The sequence below is a fragment of the Nerophis lumbriciformis genome, linkage group LG14 (genome assembly GCF_033978685.3).
Source record: "Nerophis lumbriciformis linkage group LG14, RoL_Nlum_v2.1, whole genome shotgun sequence".
NCBI lineage: Eukaryota > Metazoa > Chordata > Actinopteri > Syngnathiformes > Syngnathidae > Nerophis > Nerophis lumbriciformis.
In genome coordinates, this window is record NC_084561.2 from 18,349,343 (window position 1) to 18,366,617 (window position 17,275).

Genomic DNA, 17,275 nt, shown 5'->3' on the forward strand with positions numbered 1-17,275 from the left:
TTACTCTGGCATAGATTAAACAAACCGGTCATGACATCGAATATGATCTTATTATGTTTGCTGATATGTTTATTGTCCTGGAATGTTGACACCATTCCCATATATAGGCCAAAGGAAACAAGCAGTTCCCATGATGGAATTTACAGAGTTTTATAACTACCGTATTTTACGGACTATAAGGCACACTTAAAATCCTTTAACTTTCTCAAAAATCAACAGTGAGCCTAATGTACATATTAATTCTAGTTGTGTTCACCGCAATTGTATTTGGTACATGGTGTAATAATAAGTATGACCAGTGGATGGCAGTCACACTTAAGAGATACGTGTGGATTGCAAGTTGACGCCCATTCAATGAATGATGCTAGCAAGTACCTGTAAGCAAACAAGACCAACGCTTTGATGTTTCATTGAGAATATAGAACATTACACACAGCACTCAAAAATCTGTCAAAATGTTTTAGTACGACTTTGGTAAGCTGCGGAGACGCACCACTTAATGGAACACGGCACATTACGGCTAATGTAGTTAGACGTACTGTGCTTCAACATATGAGGATTAGTATTAGTACAATAATAACGTATTGTTTGTGCCAAGTGTACAAGCCAGAGGTATTGTTTTGAGGGGTTGTTTGTTATTTGGCCTGATCTGATAGGTTTTAGTTACTCTGGCATAGATTAAACCATGGGTGTCAAACTCTGGCCCGCGGGCCACATTTGGCCCGCCGTGTAATTTCACTTGGCCCTTGAGGCGATATCAAATTAACACTAAAGCTAGCCCGCCGATCCTCCCGGGAGTCTTCCTGCCAGCCAGCCAGCCAGCGCTGGCCCAGTCACATAACATGTGCGGCTTCTGCACGCACACACATTAGAATGCAACGCATACTTCATCAACAGCGATACAGGTTACACTGAGGGTAGCCGAATAAAAAACTTTAACACTGTTAGAAATATACGCCACACTGTGAATCCACACCAAACCAGAACCCTTTGCAGCAGTAACTCTTCTGGGACGCTACAAGGTGTGTGTGTGTGTGGGGGGGGAGGTTTGGTGGTAGCGGGGGCGTATTTTGTAGCGTCCCGGAAGAGTTAGTGCTGCAAAGGATTCTTGATATTTGTTCTGTTGTGTTCATGTTGTGTTACGGTGCGGATGTTCTCCCGAAATGTGTTTGTCATTCTTGTTTGGTGTAGATTCACAGTGTGGCATATATTTCTTACAGTGTTAAAGTTTTTTATACTGGCACCCTCAGTGTAACCTGTATCGCTGTTGATGAAGTATGCGTTGCATTCGCTCGTGTGTGCGTACAGAAGTTGCACATATCTTGTGACTGGGTCTGAACGATGTTAGAATGGATGAAAAGCGGACGTGACGATAGCTCGTAGAGTACGTTAAAGGTTAATTTGTTCAACCTTGGCCCGCGGCTTTGTTCAGTTTTAAATTTTGGCCCACTCTGTATTTGAGTTTGACACCCCTAGATTAAACAAACCGGTCATGGCATCGAATATGATCTTATTATGTTCGCTGATATGTTTATTGTCCTGGAATGTTGATACCATTCCCATATATAGGCCAAAGGAAACAAGCAGTTCCCATGATGGAATTTGCAGAGTTTCATAACTACCGTATTTTACGGACTATAAGGCACACTTTAAATCCTTTCACTTTCTCAAAAATCAACAGTGAGCCTTATAACCTGGTGTACCTAATGTACATATTAATTCTGGTTGTGTTCACCGCAATTGTAATTTGGTACATGGTGTAATGATAAGTATGACCAGTGGATGGCAGTCACACATAAGAGATACGTGTGGATTGCAATAAATGATGCTAGCAAGTACCTGTAAGCAAACAAGACCAACACTTTGATGTTTCATTGAGAATATAGAACATTACACATAGCAGTCAAAAATCTGTCAAAATGTTTTAGTACGACTTTGGTAAGCTGCGGAGACGCACCACTTGATGGAACACGGCGCATTACGGCTAATGTAGTTAGACGTACTGTGCTTCAACATATGAGGATTAGTATTAGTACAATAATAACTTATTGTTTGTGCTAAGTGTGCAAGCCAGAGGTATTGTTTTGAGGGGTTGTTTGTTATTTGGCCTGATTTGAAAGGTTTTAGTTACTCTGGCATAGATTAAACAAACCGGTCATGGCCTCAAGAAAAAAAAAAAGGCACTGCCCACTTGTTCCTTCTACTTAGGTCATCTGATTAGACATTTTTCTTAGTTTTCACATACGTAATGCATACTTCTATCTGTGTAGGTGTCAAGTTTAGTGCTGATGCAATATTCGTCAGCCTTTCCATTCTATGTTTTTGTCACCCAATGCCATTCTATTGGCCAAGATAAGCAGGAGAGCAGCTTGAGTCTTTTCCATTACGTGTGTATTCACTCCTGAGATCACAAACTTCTGCTCTATGCCTCAATTGGTTTAAGGAGCAAATTCCAAAATGGTCACGTACCACATAATCAAATCTTTATGGGACTCTAATTGTGACCAAAAAATGTGGTCTTTTCCAGCTGTTATATGACAAACTATCAGTCAACAATGGTTGTCCAAATATCTGGTAACACAAGTGAGACGTTTGTTTTGACTACAGTCAAGCGAATGCTGGTAGCATCATGGACTCATGGTCTGGAGCTGCATTTGTACCCCTGGTACTCATTAGTGGAAACATTTTTATTTATTTAAATGTTTTATTTAGTTTTATTTATTTTCTGCATGTTGACTTATTTTCAAAATATAATACATCTGTACTGTAGCTCATACTCTTATTTCACAAAATTATAGTCTATACTTACTTTTGGGAGATACTTGCTAGGAATGTCAAAAAAAAAAATTAGATTTTTGAATGAATCGCTTATTCTTATTTGTAACAATTCTAAATCAATTAAAAAAATAAAAAAATGATTAAAAAAAATTAAAAAATAATGTACATAATATTAGGGCTGTGAATCTTTGGGTATCCCACGATTCCATTCAATATCGATTCTTGGGGTCACGATTCGATTAAAAATTGATTTTTGTTTTCTAATTTTTTATTTTTATTTTTTCAATTCAACACGATTCTCGATTCAAAAACTATTTTTTCCCGATTCAAAACGATTCTCTATTTATTCAATACATAGGATTTCAGCAGGATCTACCCCAGTCTGCTGACATGCAAGCAGAGTAGTAGATTTTTTTTAAAAAGCTTTTATAATTGTAAAGGACAATGTTTTTTATCAACTGATTGCAATAATGTAAATTTGTTTAAACTATTAAATGAACCAAAAATATGACTTATTTTATCTTTGTGAAAATATTGGACACAGTGTGTTGTCAAGCTTATGAGATGCGATGCAAGTGTAAGCCACTGTGACACTATTGTTCTTTATTTTTTATTTTTTAAATGTCTAATGATAATGTCAATGAGGGATTTTTAATCACTGTTATGTTGAAATTGTAACTAATATTGATACTGTTGTTGATAATATTAATTTTTGTTTCACTACTTTTGGTTTGTTCTGTGTCGTGTTTGTATCTCCTCTCAATTGCTCTGTTTATTGCAGTTCTGAGTGTTGCTGGGTCGGGTTTGGTTTTGGAATTGGATTGCATTGTTATGGTATTGCTGTGTTTTGTTTTGTTGGATTGATTGATTAAAAAATAAAAAAATAAATAAAAGTAAAAATAAAATAAATAAAAATAAAAATCGATTTAAAAAAAATGAGAATCGATTCTGAATCGCACAACGTGAGAATCTCGATTCGAATTCAAATCGATTTTTACCCACACCCTTAGTACATACATATATATATATATATATATATATATATATATATATATATATATATATATATATATGTGTATGTATATTAGGGTTGTACGGTATACCGGTATTAGTATAGTACCACGATACTAATTAATCATATTCGGTACTATTCCGCCACCCCTCCGCGCCCCCGTTGTCGTCACGTTGTTTCATTGCTGGTTTACGAGCAGACGCGAGCATGTTCGGTAGCACACAATCACAGAGTACTTACAAACAAACAATGTGTGTAGACAGTAAAGGGAGAACGGATGCATTTTGGCTTAAAAACTAACGATAAAGGTGAAGTTATAACACTAAAAGAGGGGCTTTAAGACACGGCTAGCTAGCTAGCGGCTAACGTCCTGCCGCAGTCGGCAGTGTTTTAGCTACTTCTAAATCACTAATCCTGGTCTCCATGGCGACAAATAAAGTAAGTTTCTTACAAGTATCATCCCTGCAGGACGAGGAATAGCTAAACATGTTTCACTACACACCGTAGCTCACCGGCGTCAAAATGTAAACAAACGCCATTGGTGGATCTACACTTGACATCCACTGTAATAATACCAAGTAGAGGAGCGTATCTTCTACTATGATTACGTCGATATTTTTTGGCATCACAACATCTTCTTTCATTTTTTTCAAACATTTATATTATGTCTAGGGCTGCAACTAACGATTAATTTGATAATCGATTAATCTGTCGATTATTACTTTGATTACTCGATTAATAATCGTATAAAAGAGACAAACTACATTTCTATCCTTTCCAGTATTTTATTGAAAAAAAAACCAGCATACTGGCACCATGCTTATTTTGATTATTGTTTCTCTGCTGTTTGTACATGTTGCAGTTTATAAATAAAGGTTTATAAATAAAAAAAAAATAAAAAAATTAAATTAAATAAATAAATAAATTGCCTCTGCGCATGCGCATAGCATAGATCCAACAAATCTATGCTAAATTAATCACCAACTATTTTTATAATCAATTAGTTGTTGCAGCTCTAATTATGTCTATAAACTCAGGAAATATGTCCCTGGACACATGAGGACTTTGAATATGACCAATGTATGATCCTGTAACGACTTGGTATCGGATTGATACCCAAATTTGTGGTATCATCCAAAACTAATGTAAAGCATCCAAATAAGAGAAGAATACATTTTTATTACATTTTAACAGAAGTGTAGACAGAACATGTTAAAAGAGAAAGTAAATGAACAAGTAGATTAATAATTCATTTTCTACCACTTGTCCTTAATAATTTTGACAAAATAGAATGGAAAATGACACAATATGTTACTGCATATGTCAGCAGCTAAATTAGGAGCCTTTGTTTGCTAACTTACTAATAAAAGACAACTTGTCTTGTATGTTCACTATTTTATTTAAGGACAAACTTGCAATAACAAAACATATGTTTAATGTACCCTAAGATTTTTTGTTGAAATAAAGCCAATAATAAAACATTTTGTGGTACCCTTTATTTAGAAAAGTACCGAAAAGTATCAAAATAATTTTGGTACCGGTACCGGAATCGGGACAACACTAATATAAAAATACCGTATTTTTCGGAGTATAAGTCGCTCCGGAGTATAAGTCGCATCGGCCGAAAATGCATAATAAAGAAGGGAAAAAACATATATAAGTCGCACTGGAGTATAAGTCGCATTTTTTAGGGAAATTTATTTGATAAAACCCAACACCAAGAATAGACATTTGAAAGGCAATTTAAAGTAAATAAAGAATAGTGAACAACAGGCTGAATAAGTGTACGTTATATGACGCATAAATAACCAACTGAGAACGTGCCTGGTATGTTAATGTAACATATTATGGTAAGAGTCATTCAAATAACTATAACATATAGAACATGCTATACGTTTACCAAACAATCTGTCACTCCTAATCGCTAAATACCATGAAATCTTATACGTCTAGTCTCTTACGTGAATGAGCTAAATAATATTATTTGATATTTTACGGTAATGTGTTAATAATTTCACACATAAGTCGCTCCTGAGTATAAGTCGCACCCCCGGCCAAACTATGAAAAAAACTGCGATTTATAGTCCGAAAAATATGGTATATATACAGTATATATATATATTTTTTAATCTGTCCTGTCCATACACTCAGGTAATTCTTATTGTTGATGTAGATTTCCATATCTGCTGTACAGATATACTTTTGAAAAGAGAATTGTGGGATACTTGCTTTATTTGTCTTTGACTTTATTAAATGTTTAGGTAGAATTTTAATGAACACAACCAGTTTTATTTTAAGTAATATAAACATTTATCACCGCTGTTTCTCTATTTTATGGAAGAATGTAGTTAATCATAGAACCCAATATTATAAATTAAAAAAAAGTGTTGATTTTGAATTGGGTTGAATCAAGAATCGAATCCGAATCGAATCGGTACCCCCAAAAATGTAATCAAATCAAATCGTGCGGTGCCCAAATATTCACAGCTCTAATACTTGCTGTAACTTCCAATAATGAATGTTTGGAAGGGTGTGACCATACTTGCCAACCCTCCCGGATTTTCCAGGAGACTCCCGAAATTCAGCGCCTCTCCCGAAAACCTCCCGGGATAAATTTTCTCCCGAAAATCTCCCGAAATTCAGGCGGAGCTGGAGGCCACGCCCCCTCCAGCTCCATGCGGACCTGAGTGACGTGTTGACAGCCTGTTCACACGTCCACTTTCCCACAATATAAACAGCTAATGATCGAGGGCGAGTTCTTGGTTTCTTATGCGGGTTTATTGTTAGGCAGTTTCATTAACGTCCTCCCAGCGCGGTAACAACACACAACAACAGCAGTCAAGTTTTCGTCTACCGTAAAGCAGTTCGTCTGCCGTAAACAGCAATGTTGTGACACTTTTAAACAGGACAATACTGCCATCTACTGTACATGCATATGTAACTCACCCATAATGTGTCACATTTTTGTGTTGATTTATTTATTTTATTTTGTGGTTTGAATTCGTTTTTGGAGCTGTCATTACACATTTATCAGTATTCACATTGGTCAGTAGGGGGCAGTAGGGCGTTTCTTCCCAATTGAATGCTACCACCTGCAGACCGGAAGTGTCTTGTCATTCTGATGAGCACAACCAGTCTGTGAACAATTGAAACGTCCTGTGTGCTTTTTCCTCCTGTATAACAGGTTAGTTTTGGTGAATCAACTCACTGAATAATATCCATGTGATCTTTATAAGTTTAAGTACACATTCTGATGGTGGAGCCTAACTCTAAAGTGTTTGTGAGTTGTAGTTTGTATTTGTGAATGAATCCAGTGCACAGCTGCAGTAATCAATACAAAAAGGCGACGTGAGTGCGCAATGTTTATATAGGAACTTCTGATCCTAATTCAGACTCCCAAATTAGAGCTCCCGTTTTCTTATTGATTTTATAATGTATATTTGTATAATGTGTGTGTTCTGAAATAGTGACAGAGAATAGAACAAGGATGGACAATTCAACCCTTAACTCAACAATGAGTAGATGAGTGTTATGTGTGTGTATATGTGTAAATAAATGAACACTGAAATTCAAGTATTTCTTTTATTTATGTATATATATATATATATATATATATATATATATATATATATATATATATATATATATATATATATATATATATATATATAGCTAGAATTCACTGAAAGTCAAGTATTTCTTATATATATATATCTTAACCACGCCCCCGACCACGCCCCCACCTCCCGAAATCGGAGGTCTCAAGGTTGGCAAGTATGGGTGTGACAGTCACGTTTCTCCCTCAGCAGATTTACAGTTTAATGACTAAACTCTTGAACGTTGCTCCAACTCTTTGAAACCTTAAAAGCTCATGTTTTTACCATCTGCTTTGCGTCACTGTGACGATCACAGGACGTCTTGTTTTCACTTCACGATGCCTGAACTGCAGACGCTTGTTAATGATTGCAGTTTTAAAAGATTGAATACCTGCAGCTTCACATTGCATTGTATGGATATCATGCTCTCCAGACACATTTCTATCTTCTCTAAAATCTAAAAAGGTTTGCACAAAAAAAATTAATTCAGTAAACTGAGGAATGCCTGTGCTGTTTATTTAAAGGAAATGATGGAGCTTTTGTTGTTGTTGAGAAACTGGATACTGCATTTCTGCAATACAGATTTGATGTTGTAGCGTGATGATAAGAGGTTGACCTTCCGAAAGCAGTCATTTTTAATAGGGCACTAATTACATGACTCATTAGGATTAAAGAGCTGCTCAATTAGCGTGTTGGTTTATGTCAACAGTTGTGTTTATTTTCACATTCTGCAGGGAATATGGTTGGTAGATAAAATAAACACTAATATAATCAATGTTATATTAATAATGCAAGTGTTTCTTTCAATCGAATACACTTTGATTCCTCATTAATAGTAATTGGAAGATCAATAACTTCTAATTATCCTAAATAAGTAAACAAAAATAAAATGAACTCTCAGTATGTTAGCAAAAATTGCACTTATTAAATAATGAACACGTTGAAGCGCAGTTTCTTCCCCAGTTGGAAAAACTGGGTCAAGTGATTTGATTTGTTAATTTGTTTTCTGTTGCCATCAGTTTCCACTGAATTGGGCGAATTGGCTCGTTCGTCCGTGTTGATGGTCTCACGTTGTTCATTTTAAAGTTGAAATATACCCACACCGGACATTTGGCTTTGCGATCATCTTTTTTTCGAGTAATTGTTATTACTTAGCGGCATACTTGCCAATCTTGACACCTCCAAATTCGGGAGATTGGGGGGGGGGGGTGTTGAGGTGTGGGGGGGCGGGTTTGAGGTGGATGGGTTTGGGGGGCGGGATTTGGTGGTAGCGGGTGTGTATATTGTAGCCCGGAAGAGTGAGGGATGTAAGGGGTTCTGGGTATTTGTTCTGTTGTGTTTATGTTGTGTTACGGTGTGGATGTTCTCCCGAAATGTGTTTGTCATTCTTGTTTGGTGTGGGTTCACAGTGTGGCGCATATTTGTAACAGTGTTAAAGTTGTTTATACGACCACCCTCAGTGTGACCTGTATGGCTATTGATCAAATATGTCTTGCAGTCACTTACGTGTGTCTGCAGAAGCCGCATACATCATGTGACTGGGCCGGCACGCTGTTTGTATGGTGAAATAGCGGACGTGTCGACAGGTTGTAGAGGACGCTAAAGACAGTGCCATCACGGCACGCCCTTAAAGGGGAACATTATCACAATTTCAGAGTTGTTAAAACCATTAAAAGTCAGTTCCCAGTGGCTTATTATATTTTTCGAAGTTTTTTTCAAAATTTTACCCATCACGCAATGTCCCTAAAAAAAGCTTCAAAGTGCCTGATTTTAACCACCCGTCCATTTTCCTGTGACGTCACATAGTGATGCCAACACAAACAAACATGGCGGAAAGAACAGCAAGCTATAGCGACATTAGCTCGGATTCAGACTCGGATTTCAGCGGCTTAAGCGATTCAACAGATTACGAATGTATTGAAACGGATGGTTGTAGTGTGGAGGCAGGTAGCGAAAACGAAATTGAAGAAGAAACTGAAGCTATTGAGCCATATCTGTTTGAACCGTATGTAAGCAAAACCGACGAAAACGACACGACAGCCAGCGACACGGGAGAAAGAGAGGACGAATTTGGCGATCGCCTTCTAACCAACGATTGGTATGTGTTTGTTTGGCATTAAAGGAAACTAACAACTATGAACTAGGTTTACAGCATATGAAATACATTTGGCAACAACATGCACTTTGAGAGTGCAGACAGCCCAATTTTCATTAATTAATATATTCTGTAGACATACCCTCATGTCAGCAGGCCAGGGAAGCTAGGGTCGATATTCTTCTCTTGACGGTGTGAGCCAAGACATCCAGGGGGTTTAGCTCGCTCGTCTGTGGGAACAAACTGCCGCCATTGCTTGCCGTGCTACCGAGGTCCTTTGTCCCTGAATTGCTCACACACTGGCGGCAGATTTCTTTGACTTTATCGTTGGAAATGCATCTGCTTTGAGTGTCGCAGGATATCCACACATTCTTGCCATCTCTGTCGTAGCATAGCTTTCGTCGGTAAAGTGTGCGGAACAAACGTCCAATTTCTTGCCACTTTCGCATCTTTGGGCCACTGGTGCAACTTGAATCCGTCCCTGTTCGTGTTGTTACACCCTCCGACAACACACCGACGAGGCATGATGTCTCCAAGGCACGGAAAACAGTCGAAAAAACGGAAAATAACAGAGCTGATTTGACTCAGTGTTTGTAATGTGTTTGAGAAAATGGCGGATTGCTTCCCGATGTGACGCCACGTTGTGACGTCATCGCTCCGAGAGCGAATATTAGAAAGGCGTTTAATTCGCCAAAATTCACCCATTTAGAGTTCGGAAATCGGTTAAAAAAATATATGGTCTTTTTTCTGCAACATCAAGGTATATATTGACGCTTACATAGGTCTGGTGATAATGTTCCCCTTTAAAAATGTACTATTAATTAAAGTGAACCCTCTTGTACCCTGTTTGAGAACTAGAGACAAAGAAAACAAACACACGCGGATGATGGCAAAGTTATCGGGTTTATTTTCTTTTATCGTTAGATTACTTGATTTATTGAGGGCACAAATAAAAATATATTTTGGGGTTTCCATTGTCAAAAGAATTAGGGAATTCATACTGCAGCACATTTTGGTATCCTTATGTGGGTGAACAACAATGTCATACAGTATTATACATAAAGGATGGAGCTCAACAAATTGTCATCAGTTGATTGCCTTGGCTGATTCATTTTAGTGGAAAACAAAATAAGCCTTTTGACAAACACATCTTGTCTTCTTTTCCGCCATTGTTGTCTGTGTTTGCTGTGGCACGTCCTTTCTCTCTGTGAAATTCATTGTCACACTGCAGTGGGTGTAGTCATTATCCTCTCCGGGATGGAAACGCAAGCCGTACTGTTTCAAACTTCCGTACACCGCATGACTAAACAGCAAGCTTATTCCAATTGTTGATTTTGCTGCTAAATTGTCCCCTGATCATGCATTTAAAAAAGCCTGCCTATCTTCCTGTAATGTTGCACAGCTGCCTCACAGTCGTGTAAGGTGAGACTCAGCCATAATGCTGGAGGCGCTTTGCTCTCTAAATGGAAGTACTGTCAAAAAAGATCTTTGACACACGAGGGAAGGATTTTTGATCAATGTCTCAGCAGGGCCTGAGGGCATCCAAGTTCATTTGAAGACTGGACAAACTTGTCTGGGCAAAATGACAGAACTGGACCATAGAGCGTACCGGTATATAGGCCGCACCCACCAAATTTGAGAAAAATATTTTTACTCCCGTGTTACAGGCACTGTTTGCAAACAATTAAAGTATGTAAATGATGAACTTTATCTTATAATTTATTCAGAAAGTATAAATAACGACAAATAAAGATAGAATACTATTAACCGCAACATGTAAGTGTAAAAAAAAAACCCAACAACATTATGATTTGTACATTTTCAGAATGTGCTTGTTCTATTTTTAAACAAAGAAAACAATTTGAAATTTTGTTTATTTTTAAGTTATTGTGCCGTGATTTTACCAGTCCGGCCCACTTGGGAGTAGATTTTTCTCCATGTGGCCCCCCATCTAAAATGAGTTTGACACCCCTGAAATAAAGGCTTGACATAACTCACTCTGCATTTAATAAGTTAATAGATTAGTTTCACATGTAAATGTGATGGCTGACCTCAATGGACTTTTACAAACCCCGTTTCCATATGAGTTGGGAAATTGTGTTAGATGTAAATATAAACGGAATACAATGATTTGCTAATAATTTTCAACCCATATTCAGTTGAATATGCTACAAAGACAACATATTTGATGTTCAAACCGATAAACGTTTTTTTTTTTTCAAATAATCATTAATTTTGGAATTTGATGCCAGCAACATGTGACAAAGAAGTTGGGAAAGGTGGCAATAAATACTGGTAAAGTTGAGGAATGCTCATCAAACACTTATTTGGAACATCCCACAGGTGTGTAGGCTAATTGGGAACAGGTGGGTGCCATGATTGGGTATAAAAACAGCTTCCCAAAAATGCTCAGTCTTTCACAAGAAAGGATGGGGCGAGGTACACCCCTTTGTCCACAACTGTGTGAGCAAATAGTCAAACAGTTTAAGAACAACGTTTCTCAAAGTGCAATTGCAAGAAATTTAGGGATTTCAACATCTATGGTCCATAATATCATCAAAAGGTTCAGAGAATCTGGAGAAATCACTCCACGTAAGCGGCATGGCCGGAAACCAACATTGAATGACCGTGACCTTCGATCCCTCAGACGGCACTGTATCAAAAACCGACATCAATCTCTAAAGGATATCACCACATGGGCTCAGGAACACTTTAGAAAACCACTGTCATTAAATACAGTTGGTCGCTACATCTGCAAGTGCAAGTTAAAGCTCTACTATGCAAAGCGAAAGCCATTTATCAACAACATCCCGAGATCATCTAAGATGGACTGATGCAAAGTGGAAAAGTGTTCCGTGGTCTGACGAGTCCACATTTCAAATTGTTTTTGGAAATATTCGACATCGTGTCATCAGGACCAAAGGGGAAGCGAACCATCCAGACTGTTATCGACGCAAAGTTCAAAAGCCAGCATGTGTGATGGTATGGGGGTGCATTTGTGCCCAAGGCATGGGTAGCTTACACATCTGTGAAGGCACCATTAATGCTGAAAGGTACATACAGGTTTTGGAACAACATATGCTGCCATCTAAGCGCTGTCTTTTTCATGGACGCCCCTACTTATTTCAGCCAGACAATGCCAAGCCACATTCAGCACGTGTTACAGCAGCGTGGCTTCGTAAAAAAAGAGTGTGGGTACTTTCCTGGCTCGCCTGCAGTCCAGACCTGTCTCCCATCGAAAATGTGTGGCGCATTATGAAGCGTAAAATACGACAGCGGAGACCCCGGACTGTTGAACGACTGAAGCTCTACATAAAACAAGAATGGGAAAGAATTCCACTTTCAAAGCTTCAACAATTAGTTTCCTCAGTTCCCAATTGTTTATTGAGTGTTGTTAAAAGAAAAGGTGATGTAACACAGTGGTGAACATGCCCTTTCCCAACTACTTTGGCACATGAAATTCTAAGTTAATTATTATTTGCAAAAAAAGATAAAGTTTATGAGTTTAAACATCAAATATCTTGTCTTTGTAGTGCATTCAATTGAATATGGGTTGAAAAGGATTTGCAAATCATTGTATTCCGTTTATATTTACATCTAACACAATTTCCCAACTCATATGGAAACGGGGTTTGTACATCATATTCAAATGTTTTGAGTTTCACCCAAATAATATAATTACTGAGAGAAAATCTGGTGTGAGGAAAACATGCAACTTTTCTCTGACTACAATCGAATTCACCAACCAAAAATGCAAACTTTTGACCACAATCTTAGTCGGTGCTCAGTGACATTTGTTCTGCTGCCCGCCTCGGAGCCAGTTAGAATCTGTCTCTCGTCATGCTCATCTAAATGCGAAGGCATTCATTTCAGTTGAACAAATAATAGCACTAGAATGACAAACGGTGTTCTTTAATACCTGTTGTATTCAGATTACTACTGCTGGGATGAGATAGGAGCGGTTAAAAACGCGACTTTCATTTATATTGATTGCATGCTGTGTGTTCAAATGTTTCAGCATATTGCTCGCATGTCCTCTTGATGAACTAGCAATCTTTTCTTGTAAAATGTTAGTGTTTGTTCCACCCGGGCACCGCCTTTTTGCGATCTGACGTCACTGCGCACGTTGCGTAATGACGTCAACCTCACCCAGAAGAACCGATAAGGGAACTGTTTGGAAAAAATGGCAAGCGATTCCAAGGTATTGATACACTGGGAACCGGTTCTGAACAACAACCGGTTTTTGATTCCCATCCCTAGTCACGGCGTTTGAGCGGCATCCTGTTTTCATCCCTTTCTTCACTTTCTTTTTCTTTGGGGTACCGCCATGAAACGAGTCTGCCGCATGTTATAATGAAAACAGTTAAATAAAGAAATTTGACATTCTCCTTCCTCAGTGTAGTGACTCCAGTCTTTGTAATCCTCCGCCTGACTTATTTTTTTTTTACCCTTTGTACAATATTAATAATTAATGGGGTTGCGTCATAAATAGAGGACGGCCTGTAAATATAAATACTTTGTTATGACAATAATTTGGAATGCATGAGAAATTTTGCTCAGCCAGCATTAATACCGCTGATTAGTTTAATGTAAACGGTAGTATTGCCGACATTTTATAGCGCTTGTCGAAATTGAGAAATCTCCTACATATTGACCACTTCAAATGCAGCTACTGCCATCTTGTGGAGTTGTTAAAAAATACATCAACAGGCTGCCTTCAGCCACTCCTGTGAATGCCAATGTTAATGAGTGCCTTGTGGTTATTGTCTTTTACAGACCTCACACTATAGTCAGCGATACTTGGAGGTTAATTAAATACACAATATACAGTATTAGACCAGTGATTCTCAAACTGTGGTACAGGCTCCATCTAGTGGTACGCCAAAGAATCACTTGATTTAAGTACAGTGTTCAAACTGTGTGGCCAAAAACATAAATTAAACCTCTGGCTTGTTTTTAATGAATACTTAGGCCTACTAAGCTACAGTTTTCAAATGTTGATTTTATGGTGGTTTATGGTACATTGATTTGTTATAATGAATGAAATATACTCAAAACTGTTATGTTGTTATTCTTTTGTCTCAGCTGCTGTCCTGCTGCAACACCTAACCGGTATCAATGTCTTGGCTTGAGGTAAACACACACACAAACATGCACATGTACACACACACACACACATGCAAGTATGTACTGTACACTTGCATGTACACACACGTACACAGTGAGCAAGGAAAGGTAATATATCTTAATCTTTATAGGAACACTAAACCATTAAGATGCATTACTGCATAATTGCCTCAGTGTTGCCTTTGAGGTGCATAGGAAATCAACATCCATCCATCCATCCATTTTCTACCGCTTATTCCCTTTGGAGTCGCGGGGGGCGCTGGAGCCTATCTCAGCTACAATCGGGCGGAAGGCGGGGTACACCCTGGACAAGTCGCCACCTCATCGCAGGGCCAACACAGATAGACAGACAACATTCACACTCACATTCACACACTAGGGCCAATTTTTTTTTAGTGTTGCCAATCAATAAGGGATATTCAACTAAGTTGTTTCGGGGGTTACATTTCCAGATAGCTAAGGACAGGGGGGCCGGATTTCTCTCTTCACTGTTAGTTCTCTTTGTATATTCCAGAGAACCCGCGTCCTCTACAGTAGACATTTGATTTTGGTCTATTTATTTTGTCTTAATGAGGAGATTGAGGTGGCCTTAGTCAGATGCAAGGAGGAGGTAATTTGTGACTTGGATCAGGGCTGTTTCAGTGCTGTGGTGGGAACGGAAACCAGATTGAAATGGATCAAGGAGATTATTGATGTTGAGGTGAGTTCTTATTTGCCCTGCCACTGCATATTTTTGACAGAAAAGTAGGGTCAGAGATGGGCCGGTAGTTGCTAATGGTTTCAGGGTCAAGTCTAGGTTTTTTTGAGGATGGGTGTGACTGGGGCTGTTTTGAATGAAGCAGGAAGAAAACGGTGAGGGAAGTCTTAATTATATCAGTAATAACTGGGGTGATGGACGCGAGGCAATCTTTTACAAGTGATGTCGTGGTAGGATTAAGGGCACAAGTGGAGTTTTTGGATTTATTTAGGAGATTACCTATAAGAGATTGGGTCATTGGTAGGAAATGTGTTAGAGAGTTGAGGAGAGGTGGAACAGGTGGTACATCATTCAGGATGATAGTGGGGGTCAAGGTGCTATAGATGGTTTTGATTTTGGATTAAAAGAATGACAGAAATTAATTGCATTTTTCCGTGATGAAGGACGACGTGGAGTTGGTGATGGGTTTGAAGATTTTAGACTTAGACTTAGACTTCCTTTTTATTGTCATTCAAATTTGAACTTTACAGCACAGATAAGAACGACATTTCGTTACATAAGCTCATGGTAGTGCAGGATAAAAAAGCAATAAGGTGCATATATAAATAAATAATATATAAATATGTATATATAAAATAAATAAATATATATAAATAAATAAATAGATTACTGTACAGATAAATATATTGCACTTTTTCACATGCGTCCACGTTTATGGATGTATGTTATATTGTCTTTTTTATTCCAGCGAGTTAATCCATTTTGGGGGGAGTTGAGGGGATAATTTAATTATGATGCGTTTAAGAGTCTTACGGCTTGAGGAAAGAAGACATTTGATTTTGGTCTATTTATTTTGTCAGAGTTACAGGAGCGCTCTGCTGTGTCTAACTAAGGACCTTCTGCAAAAAAGCGAGTCAAAGATCATCTCCATTACGGCACTCTAGTGGTTTTTTAAGAATCTGTTGCAAAAATGTGAACCTTTCACAAGTTTTTTGAACTGAACTGGCGGGCCACCAGTTGAATAACACAAATGATGAAAAAGAGAGGACCTATAATGGAACCTTGAGGAACACCACTAGTATAACTAAAGACATTATACAAATGACTACTGACTGCATCTGAAGTAAACAAGCAACAGTAACACCTAAGTTCCTGTATTTTCCGGACTACAACCATGGTCGTAGCTACCATTGAGGACACCGAGGTCATGTCCTCTGTATTTTTTTCAATTGACAAAAAGAAGATGATATGACTGACTGTAAATGTACTTTGTGTACTTGTGTAGCACATCATGTGCATCTTTGGTCATGCCTGTAACCCAACGGCTTGCACCTTTACTTTAGACATTATCCGAAATGTGCAGTTGACATAACATTACCATTAAATCATAGTGACATAACTAATGTTGGATTTCACATGAATGCTGTCAGTCTAATAACGTTGTCTTGTCGGTCAGATGCCGCCCCGCCCTAAATGCAGAACACATGCTCAGAGTAGAGTTAATATTCAAGTCACGAAATGTAAATGGAGTATTGTTGGCAGTTTTTGAATGGTTATTTATCAGGTTTTGTGGGCAAACGAGAGGACCACACATTGGCTCCGCTGTAAACTGACTTTTATTTACCGTATTTTCCACACTATAAGGCATACTTGCCAACCTTCAGACCTCCGATTTCGGGAGGTGGGGGGTGGGGGGCGGGGGGCGTGATCGGGGGTGGGGCGGGGGCGTGGTTAAGATATATATATATAAGAAATACTTGACTTTCAGTGAATTCTAGCAATATATATATTTCATTATATATATATATATATATATATATATATGTATGTATGTATATATATATATATATATATATATATATATATATATATATATATATATATATATACATATAAAAATAAATAAAAGAAATACTTGAATTTCAGTGTTCATTTATTTACACATATACACACATAACACTCATCTACTC

The 17,275-nt window shown here is 38.0% G+C and overlaps 1 protein-coding gene across 2 annotated transcripts in view; it reads left to right on the forward strand.

Annotated features, from left to right (window-relative positions):
* LOC133616537 (3',5'-cyclic-AMP phosphodiesterase 4C-like) overlaps positions 1-17,275 on the forward strand; it is a 220,554-nt gene that overhangs the window by 10,920 nt on the left and 192,359 nt on the right. For both annotated transcript variants that reach the window (XM_061975934.2, XM_061975930.2), the window contains exon 2: positions 14,567-14,614. In XM_061975934.2, coding sequence (XP_061831918.2) covers positions 14,600-14,614 — 15 coding nt within the window. In that variant the 5' untranslated portion in view covers positions 14,567-14,599. The remainder of the gene's footprint in view (positions 1-14,566; positions 14,615-17,275) is intronic.